The sequence below is a fragment of the Martes martes genome (genome assembly GCF_963455335.1).
Source record: "Martes martes genome assembly, chromosome: 6".
NCBI lineage: Eukaryota > Metazoa > Chordata > Mammalia > Carnivora > Mustelidae > Martes > Martes martes.
The window spans coordinates 117,030,131-117,042,803 of NC_137893.1; the positions used below are offsets into that span (position 1 = coordinate 117,030,131).

The 12,673-nt window shown below is 55.5% G+C and overlaps 1 protein-coding gene across 4 annotated transcripts in view; it reads left to right on the plus strand.

The window, feature by feature from the left end:
• GRM4 (glutamate metabotropic receptor 4) overlaps nt 1-12,673 on the plus strand; it is a gene marked incomplete at its 5' end in the record, with an annotated part of 125,829 nt that overhangs the window by 13,809 nt on the left and 99,347 nt on the right. For 2 of the 4 annotated variants that reach the window (XM_080806233.1, XM_080806234.1), the window contains one exon: nt 6,976-7,494. The exons of 1 other annotated variant lie outside the window; for it this stretch is intronic. In XM_080806233.1, coding sequence (XP_080662359.1) covers nt 6,976-7,494 — 519 coding nt within the window. Of the gene's footprint in view, nt 1-6,637; nt 7,495-12,673 lie in introns of those variants that run through there. One more of the 4 variants, XM_080806232.1, reaches the window with a different exon arrangement.

Sequence of the window (12,673 nt, forward strand, 5' to 3'; positions counted from 1 at the left end):
CTGGGCCCTAGCCTTCCAAGGCAGTGCCGGATTTGGGGAAGCTCTGATTTAAGGAAGGGGGGACAGGAAGAAGGAGGAGAGAGGAAGAAACCACATTAGCCGGGAAGCCCACAATAGCACCAGCTGCAAACAAAGACACTTGGCCACTTGGATTGTGCCAGAACACTGGGGAGGGTGGTGGTAGGTGGGGGTGGGGCGAGTTGGGGCAGGAAGGAGAGGCCTGGGGGTCTGCATGGGAGTGGGGGCTGGTGGGTGGAGGAGATTTGGGCTCTGGCTCTTGGGGAGGGGGAAGATCAGTGTTGGGCCTTTCGTGGGCTGAACTGGCGGGGGTGGGGTGTGCCCAGGGCTGATGAGATGGGCTTGCTTTGCCCTCCAGTGTCTGTGAGCTGCTGTGGCCTTAGCAGGTGGTGGCTCTTGGAGTTTGTCATGAATCCTTGCCTGTCACTGTGCTCCAAGCCCTCCAGTGGGCCCCCATTTCTCCAGCCACAGAGGTCTTGTTAGATCTTGTACTCGATGCCCTCTCTGACCTCTCCTACCTCTCACCCTTCGCACTGCCCTCCAGGTGCACTGGCTTCCTTGCTGGTCCTAGAACAATGAATGCTAAGCACAACTCAGGGACTTTGCACTTGTTTCCCTCTCCCTGGGACACTTCTCCCCAGAAAAGGCTCACACCTTTCCCATGTTTTGTTGTTCTTTTATGCCACCTCCTCAGAGAAGCCATCCCTATCTTTTTCTGAAAAAACACCAGGGTCTTGACCTCTCTCCTTCCCTGCCTTAGGTTTCTTCCTAACCCCTTGATTCCCCAAAGCGCCGCACATCTTTGTGTGGTCTCTTTATTGCCTGTCCTGTGCCACCTCCCAGGTTGACCCCACAGGGCAGGAGCTGGTGTCCATTGCTCCTAACTTCTAGTTTCCCAGTGCCCAGAGCAGAGCGGGCACACAGCAGGTGCTCACCACACATTCCAACGACACTGGTCAATAACCAGATTGCCGTGGCAGATGAGATTGTATTCTATGCCTGACCACACAGGGGGGTTGTAAGAATTTGGTGCTGGGTCTGAGACCTACTCTGCGGATGGGAAATGATGCGGCAGACCCTGCCCTGGGATCCCCCGTGGCTGCCGGCTGGCTCTGGGCACAGACCTGCCTGTGTCTTGTTGTTTATTGAGAATTTTCTGTGTTCTGAGCCTTGGGCTAGGCACAGGGGATACAGAGATGAGAGTGGTCCGTGCAGGCCCTTAAAATCTTCCAGGCTCATCCTTGCCAAATAACAGCAGAGAGAGAGACTGCACGTGTGAGGAGGAAACAGGAACTGGGATAATCCAGGCAGGCTTCTTGGAGGAGGAAGAGTCTCAGTGGCTACCTGAAGGGTGAGAGTCACAGGGAGGAGGCTATAGGGAATCATAGAGCGGGGAAAGCACAGCGATGGATTTGAAGTTTTCTTTTTAGTTTCTATGGGCATTAAGCTGAGGATTGATGTCCCCATCTCTCCTCTCCTCTGGCCATTTCCTTCCGTCCATGTACATGGCAGTGTTCACCTCATGCCCAGCACAGAACCAGTCACTTCGGAATTGGGCCCTTGCTGTTCCGGGGAACGGGGAAGTGATGACTTGAGAAGCGAGATCTGGGATTTCTGCCCTTGGGAGGGTTCCTGATGCAGGCTGGAGAGCTGGAGCTGTTTGGAGCTGGGAAGAGAAGGGGGTACTGAGCCCAGACCCCCACTGTGCCCTCTTCCTGCTTTTCATACCTGGCCTGGCTAGCCTGGGGAGTGTCTCAGGCCGGGAACTGGGCTGCTGTTTCTGTTACATTAATGCCCTGAGAGAGAGGGTGGGAAGAGCTCAGAATCCTTCATAACATCACATCATTCATTCACTTCCACAGTCCCTGGCACTGTGCCAGGCTGGGAAGCAGACAGCAAGTGGAGTATGACATGATCCCCCAACTTGGGCTGCTGGGGTTTGAGGGAGCTCATTGGCCACCCACCCCCCTGCCATGGACTTGGAGTCACACTGGTGGAGATCAAACTATGGGCCTTGTTGCTGGTGGAGCAAGGTAGGGTGCTGCTCCCTGGGTCTCCCCCTGTCCATCTGGGAGGAGACTGTCCAGCAGAGCACACCAGTGTGGGGTCCCACGGGGGGTAGGAGAGCAGGGACCGCAGAGGTGGCATGCAGGCCCGTGTCTCAGGTCCCCATCGGCTCCTGTGGGCACAGGAGACCTCCAGTTCTCTCTCGATATTCCCATTGGGGAGCGAAGCTGTCAGCCCCGCTTGGGGAAGTGTGAGATGTGGGCGATGAGGCATCTAAACAGCTTGGGAGATTCCAAACAGACTCCACTCATCCATCCGTGATGTCCAGCTTTTCTGAGCACCAGGGCTGGGCCACAAGAGAGGCAAAGGTGAAGAGGGAGGATTCAAGTGGAAAAGTTGAGGGGAGGGAGGAGGCCTGGCTCAAGGGAGGCAGCGGCTGGGGTCAGGGGGAGTGCTGGGGGGCGGGGCGGGTGGAAGAGCCCAGAACTTGAGAGGCTGAGAGTGGGAGCCAGCAGCTCTGCCAGCAGCCCCCAGCCCCAGCCCCCATCCCAGGGAGTGGAGAGCAGGGTCATTCCCTCTGACCCTGGCCTTGACTTTGGGCTTGGGGAGAATTCTCTTTCCTTAGCTTTGGGAGAATAAAAAGCAGCTTAGTGGAAAGTAAGTCAGACCTTAGGAAATCACACCGGCTCTCTGTGGATCGGGTTGTTGTTCCGTGGTTTGTGGTTCCTCCTGGCTCGGGCCCTGGTTGTGAAGGGAAGGGTTTAGGTTAGATGCGGGGATCCAGCTCGTTAGGGCTTGGAAGAGGTCACTGAAGCAGGTTGGGGGAGTTCCTCCCTGCAATCCTGCAGATATCAGAGACGCCCTCAGATAGTGCGGTGCCTGGGCTGTGGGGGGAGGGTAGATGGCAGCCATCGCCTTCTCACATCCCCTTTCACTGAAGAGGGTGTTCTGAGAAATGCTGTTGTATGTGGAGATGACCACGTGCTCCTCCGTCTTCTCCTCATCCTGCCCCGCTTGTCTGGAGGCAAAGATTTGGTGGGGGGGGGGGTAGAGGGGAGGGGAATACAGGGGTTGAGGAGAGAGGTAGGGATGGAGAGGGAAAGGACAGAATGAGAGGCCCCCTGGAGGTGGGTGGTGGGCACCCGCTTAGACCCCCTGCCTTCCCGGTGACTTCATCTGGGGAGGGATATGTCCCCCTCCGCCAACCCCCCGAAACGTCTGAGGTGTCTGAGGTTGGAGGGCTGTCTGAGAACTCCTTCCCCCTTCCCTAAGATGGAGACAGCCCTGTGGCATCTGGAAGCATGGCCTTGGCTCCCCCTGCCCCACCCCCAGCCTCTGCTCTTGGTGGCTCCTTTCAGTCCGAGTATTTTTACTTTTCCCTTGTTCCTGCTACAGGATCAAAGGAAGGAGGGGAGGCTAAAAGAGGCGGTGGTTTGCCCAGCTCTTTGGAGATGGTCAGAAAAGGCAGGCCTGGCAGGATTGAGGGATGGAGTGGGGCCCACCCTGTAGGTTGGGGTGGGGCCCAGTGCTGCTGGGGGAAACCTGTGAGCCAGCTGTGCAGCCTGGCGCCGGGGCCTGGGGCCTTGGGGTCTTGATTCTAATCCTGCAAGTGTTTGCTTTTCTTCTTACCGAGGCCTCCTTACTCTGTGTAGCCTCTGCCTCTCTCCATTGTGTGAATATGTGTGTGTGTGTGTGGTGCATATGTCTTTTTTTTTTTAATATTTTATTTATTTATTTGACAGAGAGAGATCACAAGTAGGCAGAGAGGCAGACAGAGAGAGAGAGGCGGAAGCAGGCTCCCTGCCATGCAGAGAGCCCAATGTGGGGCTCGATCCCAGGACCCTGAGATCATGACCTGAGCTGAAGGCAGAGGCTTAACCCACTGAGCCACCCAGGCGCCTGCATGTGTCTTGTATAGTAGGTGTGGGATATGTGTGTGCATGTGGTGTATGTGGTGTGTGTATGTTTCTGTATGGTGTGTGATGTGTGTGTGGTATGTGTGTATGGGCGTGTGTGTGTGTATGGTGTGTGTGTGTGGTGTGTGTACCCTTGCCTCCGTGCACACGTTGCTTGGCCTGTGGGGGGGGCGGTGCTCAAGCTTCTAGGAGAAGCGGGTTTCGAGCCCTCACGAAGAGTCTGGAAGCCCGAGTAGGACGGACTGTAAGAAGCGGCTGTCTGTCCGTCTCCCAGCCTGCCTCTGCCCTGCTGTGGCCTCAGCACAGGGCCTGTCGTGATGCCGACCATCCCATCAGTTTTAATCCAGGCCACCCAAGCCTGGAGCTGCAGGGGACTCGAGGAGGCCTCTGGGCTGGCGCGGTGGGGCGTGGGGGCTGCGGGGGTCTGCGCGGCGCCGTGTGCCTGGGGTGGAGGTCACTGTATGAGCGTGGGCTCATCTGTGCAGGAGGAATGACAACGCCAGCCAGCTCCTGATAATGTAAGCCAAGCACTTAGTCTGGGGCCCAGCACAGCACACAACCTCGTCATTGCTCCACGGGCCCTCCAGACTTTGGACAGGACAGCGCTACATTGTGCAGGCTGACCCACCCATGGTACCCCTTCCCTCCCCTGTGACAGCTGAGAATGCACCCCTGCAGGGGCAGTATGCCCCCCAGACCACCTCTTCCTCCAGCCCTTCCGTTTCAGAGATTTGGGACCCAAAGCCTCTCCAGGGGACGGCAGGGTGGGCGCAGGACTGGGGGGGTTGTCCGAGGCTCCTCCTGTCTGAATTACCGGGCCCTGGCATCATTGGCGAGTCCCCCAGAGCCCCTCACTCCCTACAGCCCCTGGGGGAAGCGATCTGATAAGCTCATGCACAGGGAGGTGGGGTTGGAGATGACAGTTCCGTCTAGGAGTCTTGCCCCCTCCCAGCATCTTAAGGGCTCTTACTCTCACCCTTCTCCCTAGCACTTCCCCCAGTGCTGGGTCACTGGTTCCCGGCCTCATGAGCTAACGTGGGATTAGGAAGTTTTCTTGCAGGCTGCCCCAGGTCTCTCCCCGTCTCGCCCCATCTTGACTTGCTCTGTGCCTTTGGGAGGGATATGGGAGGCCTCCGGACTTCTGGTTCCCCTGCAAAATGGGCTGCAGGGGAATTAGTAGCTGTGTTCTTGGCCTCTGAGGAGCTAACAGGTGAGGGAGCATTTTGATGAGGGGTCAGAGGCGAGGTGAGGTTTGAGGTGTTTGCCAGAGAAGCCCGGGAGTTGAGGCCTAGACTCGGGTGCTGTACCCTCTTCCCTCTCCTTTCCCCAGAACTGCAGCAGTCAGGGCCTCTGGGGAGCGGATTACAAGTTGGGGACCAGTGGCTCTGAGACCCCTGCTTGGCTGGATGCAGGGACCACATCTCTAGGAACCGCCCCCCCCCAATCCAAACGTAAACTTTTCTTTTAAATAGCTCGGGAAACTGAGGCATAGAATGTGCACATGACTTGCTGGTCTTCCTTTGACAAGCCCATCAGGAGGGGAGCCTGGGAGTCAGCGCCCCAACCAGTCCCTGACTCAGCTTCTAGCTTTTCTCCTTGTGGCCTCCTAAGTTTAGGGGAGGGAGGTTGCTGGCTTTGAGCGGGAGGCTGGGGCAAGGGAAGGAACCCCAGGGGAAATTAGCCCAAATTAGCAGTGAGAATGAGGAAGAGCTGGTGTTCTCTCCTCTACCCTTGCAGATAAATATTTAATCATAACAACAATAATAATGACAATGATCCTAATAATGTACAGTAGCTTGGGCTGTAACCTGAGCCCCACTCTCAGAGGGAGGAAGTGGGGGAGAGAGGAGGAGCAGTGGAGAAACTGAGAGATAAATACTTTGAGAAAGATGGTGGGGAGGGAGGCCAAGCAAATGAAAAGGAGGCTTGTCTTCTTGGACTTGGAGCCCCCTGGGGTTACCCTCCTTGCCCCGGGGTGGCTGGGCAGCTGGGGTGGAAATGTGAAGTTTGCATTGCCCGATTGAGGAGGGGAATTCTGAACACAGACAGCCCCAGCTGGTACCTGGCCTTCAGAGTGAGCAGCTGCCAGCCTGGTTTCATATGTGCAGGCTTTCTTTATCCCTGAGTCCCCAAGGAACCCAAGAATCTCTGGTCCCAGAGCTGGCAGCTGGGGAACTGGGTTCTGCATGATGTTTTGCTTCTCACTACCTGTGTGACTTGGGCAAAATGCTCCCCTGCTCTGGGCCTCAGTTTCCTCATCTCTAAAATGGGGTCGGATACTGTGGAACTGGTTTCTTGCTACTCTGTCATGTGGCGAGAAGTGTTGAGGAAGGTGAGGAAGACCCCTCTTCCTCCCAAGTCAGTTCCAGGCTCTTCCCGGGGCGTGTGCTCTCTGATGCCCGGGTTTCTGATGGCAGTGGGTACAGACCTTGTGAAATCTTCAAACATGACCTAATTTCTGCCTCAGGCTCTCCCACTTGAACCAAAGTTGAGCGGCAGCTGGGAGAAAACCAAGTTCAGATTTGTGGAGCCTGTAGCCATAACCTCCGGCATCTCCTTCTCTCAGGCTCCTGATGAGAGATCAGAATAGCTAATGTCTTCTTTGGACTTCTGTTTGATTCTCTCTCTCTCCTTCTCTCTCTCTCTCTCCCTTCTAAGGTTGGTAAGAGGAGAGCACTGGAGCTGTTTTCTCCTTGATGCCAAGATACGTCAAGCTAGGAGCACTCTCTTTTCACACTCATCCGTCAAGAACAGGCCTGCAGGACGTGGGGACCAAGACTAGAGCTTTGCTGCTCCCTGGCCACTCCTGGCTGCCTGGGGGCATGGCCCGTGTCGGCAACTGAGCACTGCCTGAGTGGCAAGGAGCACCAGCATGGGTTACCTGGTTGGCCGCCCTCAGCACCCCCGCTGCTGAAGCTGCCCCGGAGAGACTTGTGGGGGCTGCCCCACCCATGCTGACCCAGGCTGTGGGGCCAGGGGCCTGCCAAGGCTAGGAGTGGGGCCTGCCGTTCATGGGTCTCTAGGGATTTCCGAGATGCCTGGGAAGACAGGCTGGGGCTGGTGGTGGGCCCGGCTGCCTCTTTGCCTGCTCCTTAGCCTTTATGGCCCCTGGGTGCCTTCCTCCCTGGGGAAGCCCAAGGGCCACCCCCACATGAATTCCATCCGCATAGATGGGGACATCACACTGGGAGGCCTGTTCCCGGTACATGGCCGGGGCTCGGAGGGCAAGGCCTGCGGGGAACTTAAGAAGGAGAAGGGCATCCACCGACTGGAGGCCATGCTCTTTGCCCTGGATCGCATCAACAATGACCCGGACCTGCTGCCCAACATCACGCTGGGCGCCCGCATTCTGGACACCTGCTCGAGGGACACCCATGCCCTCGAGCAGTCACTGACCTTTGTGCAGGCGCTCATCGAGAAGGATGGCACGGAGGTCCGCTGTGGCAGTGGCGGCCCACCCATCATCACCAAACCTGAACGTGTGGTGGGCGTCATCGGTGCTTCTGGGAGCTCGGTCTCCATCATGGTGGCCAACATCCTTCGCCTCTTCAAGGTTAGTGCCTGGCTGGTTGGCCCCAAGGTGGTCTTCCACCAACAGCCCAAGTCCTCCACACCCAGGGCCCTGGGCCTGGCTAATTTCTTTCTCCTCTTTCCTCCTGGACTCTGAGGAAAAGAGTTATTGATTTTTTCCTCCCTTGGGAGAAGTATCTGAGAATCTGTGGTCAGCGCTTAGGTTCAGCCACATGAAGGTGTTGGGGAGGAACCCAGCTCTGTGGTGCTGACCATGGTGCTGAAACGCTGCCCGGAGCTCCTTGCTCAACTCAGCTCCTCTGTGGGGAATTCTGAACCAAGAGAGGAAAAGGAAGTGCTGGTGAATAACAGAAGGGAGGAGGAGATAGGTGGACAGACATATAAAAAGAGACAGACAGATGGATACGTAGAAAGATAGGTAGACAGAAAGGGAAACAGGGTCAAAGAGATAGATAGGCGGAATGGAAATACGAATGTTGGAGATTGCCTGAGACATAAAGCAAGACTTTTGTTTTGATGTTGTTTTCAAATAATTGCGATTCCCAAGAAAGATATGTTTTTCTTCTAGTAGTTGAGAAAGCCCAGTGTGGCCCTCCCACTCCATCCCAAGATTATGGTTATAAAATGTGTCTTGATTTTTTGGAGGGAGCATTGGGCTATGGTGCCTGCAGAGGATGGACGAGGACAGGGAAAGGGCCTGGCAGGGGCAGGCAGTCTCTGGTTCTCTTCTTGCTCTCCGCACGGAGCCAAGCTTCCCTTGCTCATTTCCTTCCTTCTGCCCTTCTTTCTTGCACACCTTTCTCCCTTTCCTTCTGGAATCCTTCCCTGCCCCCTTCCTGCTACCTCCCTTCCTCTCTTCCTGGGGCAAGAGCTGCTGATTTGCAATTCAATTGGAGCCAAGTGCTTCGCTAAGCTGCTAAAACAACCGAAAGCTACCGGGTAGAGAGAAAAACATTACAAGCATTTTACCAATAATTATGAGCCGCTCTTCTCTTGGAGCCTGCCTTGTTTGCTCTGTGTGTTTGTGTGTGCATGTGCTCGTGTGCGTGTGTGTGTTTAAGGGGTGGGAGGGAATGAGGGGGAGAGAGAGAGAGAGAGAAAGAGAGAGGAGGAGAATATGCTGGAGGAGGAGGAAGGAATGCACTGAGGGAGCTGCTGCGTCCCTCCTTCACCCTGGTGTCTGGTTCTCAACCTCTGGAGATGTCCCCTTCCCTCCTCAAAGTCTCCCGAGTTAGGCTCAGTGGGCTGAGAGAGGCTGTCTGGGGCCATGCTGAATGGGAAGTATTACGGCTGGAACTCTCCCACCTGCAGCCTTTCTGGAGCCTGTTTGTCCAGTCCCATGATACGTAGTACTTGGCAGGCATTTCTAGGGGCCTCGGTAGAAGCGGGGATGAATGGTATGGAAGGCTGCCATGTTGTGCAGGGGGGTGGAGGTGGATGGGAAAGAAAGGGGGCTAGAGTTGTCCTGTCACCGCGTGGGGTGGGGGGTTGGGACTTTGCGGGGGGTCATGTGCCCTGTGGTCCTCACTTATGTGCCTTCTTCCTGGAGTGTTGGTTTTTAGCGATGATCCAGATGGAAACACTATTTTCATTTTCAAGCAAATGGATGCATTATGAAGAATGCCAAATTAAGACAAAACAGAAAGCTTGAAGGAAACCTTGCCCTTGCCATAGACAATTGGAACAACCCCTAGGGGGCTGGGCTGCCAGAGGTCATTCCTCCTAGCTTGTTTGGGAATAGGTAGCCTGGTCCAGTTCTCCCACCTGCCCTGATTTGGACCGAGGAGTAGAGACCCAGAGGGGAGGAGGAAGAAGGGCTCAGCTGCCCTGGCCAGGGCCTGGTGGTGGCTTGGGCTAGCTGAGTCATTCATTGCTCCAGCCCGCCTGTCCCAGGCCTGAGAGGAGAGGCCACCTGGGGCCATCAGCAGAGGCGATGAGCCCCAGACTCCTTGTCAGCCTGTTTGGGTGGGGCCTAGACCCTAGCCTTGGAGAAGGCCAAAACTCCAGGTAGGGCTGCTGCAGTTTCCTTAGTGGAGCTTTTTATGAAACCCTTTTAGTGATTCTGGGTGTTTCAGAAGACAGCCTGATGGGGCCCTCGTGGCTGTGACCTCAGTGAGTGCCCCCCTGCCATCATCTCCCAGGGGAGAGGCAGTGCCCACTTCATAGGGAGGTGGGGAGGCTCAGAGGAGTGGAGAGGTGTTGCGACACGGGGTAGAGGCTCCAAGCAGGGTATCTGTGAGTGTTAGGGCTTGAAGCATGTTCTTGGAAACATGGACATTTTGGGGTGAGGCATCCAGTGACCCCACATGGGAGTGCAGTGTGACTTCTGGGCTAGTATCTCTCTGGCTGGGGAAAGGTCTCTGGGGGGTGAGGGTGTCTCACCAGCCTAGGGGTCCCCAGATGTTCCTTTTTCTCTGTGCATCTGGTCACCTAGGAACATGGCTGGGGCCTCGGTTTCATCTGTGCCTCTTTGGACTGCAGAGAAATGAGTGGGTTGGGGCTGAGGGTCAAGAGTCTCTGTACGGAAAGCCAGATGGGCCTGGGACGTTGAGGCCTGGGGACGAGAGAAGGAATGGGGGTCAAGGGGGACATGTTGGAGAGGGAGGGGCGGGGCAGGGGAGTTGGGGAGAGAGAGCCAGAGGGAGGCAGTCATCTGTGGTCTGTATTCCCTGGGTTCCTTTTAACAGCGTTTATGTTCCAGGCTGGCGACAAGACGGCTTCTCAATCATTAAACTGATAGAAATGAGAGGCTGGGTGAGAAACTTGAAAGCCATTGACAGAGGCAAAAAGGTTGAACTTTGGTGGTGGGGGTTGGGAGCTGGGGCTCCTGGCTGGAGAGTGTGAGCAAGGGGCGCCCCAGTTGGGGTAACTGCTGGGTCAGTTGTCTCCTTCAAAGGGGACTGCTGCAGCCCCAGCCTCGCTCTGCCACTGCCAGTGAGTGGGGCCTGCTGGCAACTTCCACTGGAGGCTCTGATTATAGCTCCCCGTCCTGCAAGAGGTCAACTTCCTGGGCGTGGCTCTGAGAGGAGCTCTGGGCTTGGGGCCGCTGGACAAGATTTCCTCCAGGGCGAAAGCTAACAGGGTGCTGTCGGGGTCAGGGTGTGAGCAAGACACAAAACTAGCAGCGCTGGGAGGGGCCAGCTCCCCACCATGCCGATGTGGGATCTGAAACCCGATTAAGTGACGGGGCAGGGCTGAAGTCTGTCCCTAGCTCCCAGGCCTGACTCCTTCTGGAAGGCCCGTCCAATAAACTGGGTTGGAAGTGGGACCCAGGCCTTCATGGGGACCAGAAGCCCTGACTCTGGAAACTCGTGAGTCTGACTTGACAGCTTCTATCCCTTACTTCCTGTTCCTGTTCTCTTCCTTCATCCTCATTTTGGCTCTCTCTTCCCGGGATGGAGAATATTCATACCTTTTGGAAGAGATCCTAAAGGCCAAGGTTGTGACTGGTGCAATGCTGTGTTGGGACAGCCCAGGTTCGGTCTGGGTTTGAATCTTCTTTCCACCAGAGTTCCCTCACTTCCGTTCACCCTATAGGTCATTTACACCATAGTGTGAATGAGCCGATAAGATCTTTTCCTGAGAGCAGCTTTTGTTGGGGGAAGAAAGAATATATTGAGTGCCTTGGAAGGAAGCGGTTTTCAAATCCCAGACTTGTAAGAACTAGAACAATCCAGAAATCACTGCATTGAGTTCCTCATTCTCTTGCAACAGACAGAAAAGCTGAGACTTGAAGAAGGGGGTTGTCTATCCAGCATGGTGGTTAAGAATCTGGATGCTGGGACCAGATAGTCTGCCACCTCGGCTTATGGTTTCTCCTGCTTGTGCCTCTGTTTCCTCATTTGTAAAATGGATGGGAACGGTCTCGTAGGCCAGGGGAGAGAATTAAGAGTTAATGTCCACAGCGGGAACTAGCACGGTGCCTGGCACACAGTCAGCCCGCAGGAAATGTTACTGCACAGCTTGCCGCCGGGCCTGAGATCAGCACGAGACACTCCACTGATGTGGAAGAGGCTGGAGCGGGTGGGCAGTGACAGACGGTGACCTTTGAGACTGATCCTGGAGCGGCCCCACCATCTGCTGGGCCTCTCGTGTCCTCCTGCAGACCGAGCAGCCAACCTAACTTTTAGATACGGAGCTATGTCTTGTTGTCACACAGTGGGGCATGGGAGGAAGGGCAGTGGAGGGAGGGCAGGAGTGGGCAGGCAGGAGACGGGGGTGGAGGGGACACCAGTGAGCGGGGGAAGGGGGAGGGTGGAGATGAGCAGGTGCCCCAGTTTCCTAGAAGAGAGGCTGGGCCAGGGGTGCTGGTGAGCCATATTACCCCTTCCGTACACCCCGCCCCCACCAGCCTGGAGATGCTCTTGACCCATGCAGAGCTGTGAGAGCTATAAAGGTTTGTGGCTTGCTTTTGGAAAAAGCAGCCTGTCTGGTGCTTGGCTCGTTCTGCTCCTCAGTGCCTGGCCCAGGACTCCGGGGGAAACTTTGTGGCTTAGATAACACGAGATGTTCTGTTGAGGATGTGGCTTTGGGTCTTCGAAGTGTTTTCACTGCACAACCAGGAGGAACTTTCGAGAGAGTCCCTCCCACAGCTAACCCCTCCCACAGCTAGTGCCTCTCCCTTGAAGACCCCTTCCTCCTTCCAGCGCCCAGGCCAAAAAACTTGGCGACAGTTTTGAGCACGCTTTTTCTACTGTCAGCAAACCTTACAGGCTTTTTTTTCAGAATGTGTCCTGGATGTGGCACCCCTCACCCTTTCCACCCCTGGGGCCTCTCCCCCAGACCATTGCAGGAAACTTCTCTTCTTCTCCCTGCTTCCAAATGGGCCTTTCCACAGCCAAACCTTTGCTCAGACGCCACAGCGATCTTTCTAAAAGCTGGATTAATTCTACTCACCCCTATTTAAACCTTTCATTGCTTTTAGCTTAAAATGCAAACTTCCTCACCCCTGCCTGTCTCAGAGGCTCTGTGCTACCTGGCACCCCAACCACATCTTTTGTCTCTCCTGGATGTACTCTACACACTCACATGGTTTTCCTTATCCTCCTTGATGACACTGTTTTCCCTACCACAGGGCGTTTGCACCTGCTGTTCCCTCTATATGGAATCTCCCTTGACTTTATGAGACTAGATCCTTTTCATCCAACCTTAAGCTTAAATGGACTCCCTTCAGAGAAGCCTCCACCTCTCCCAATTATTCT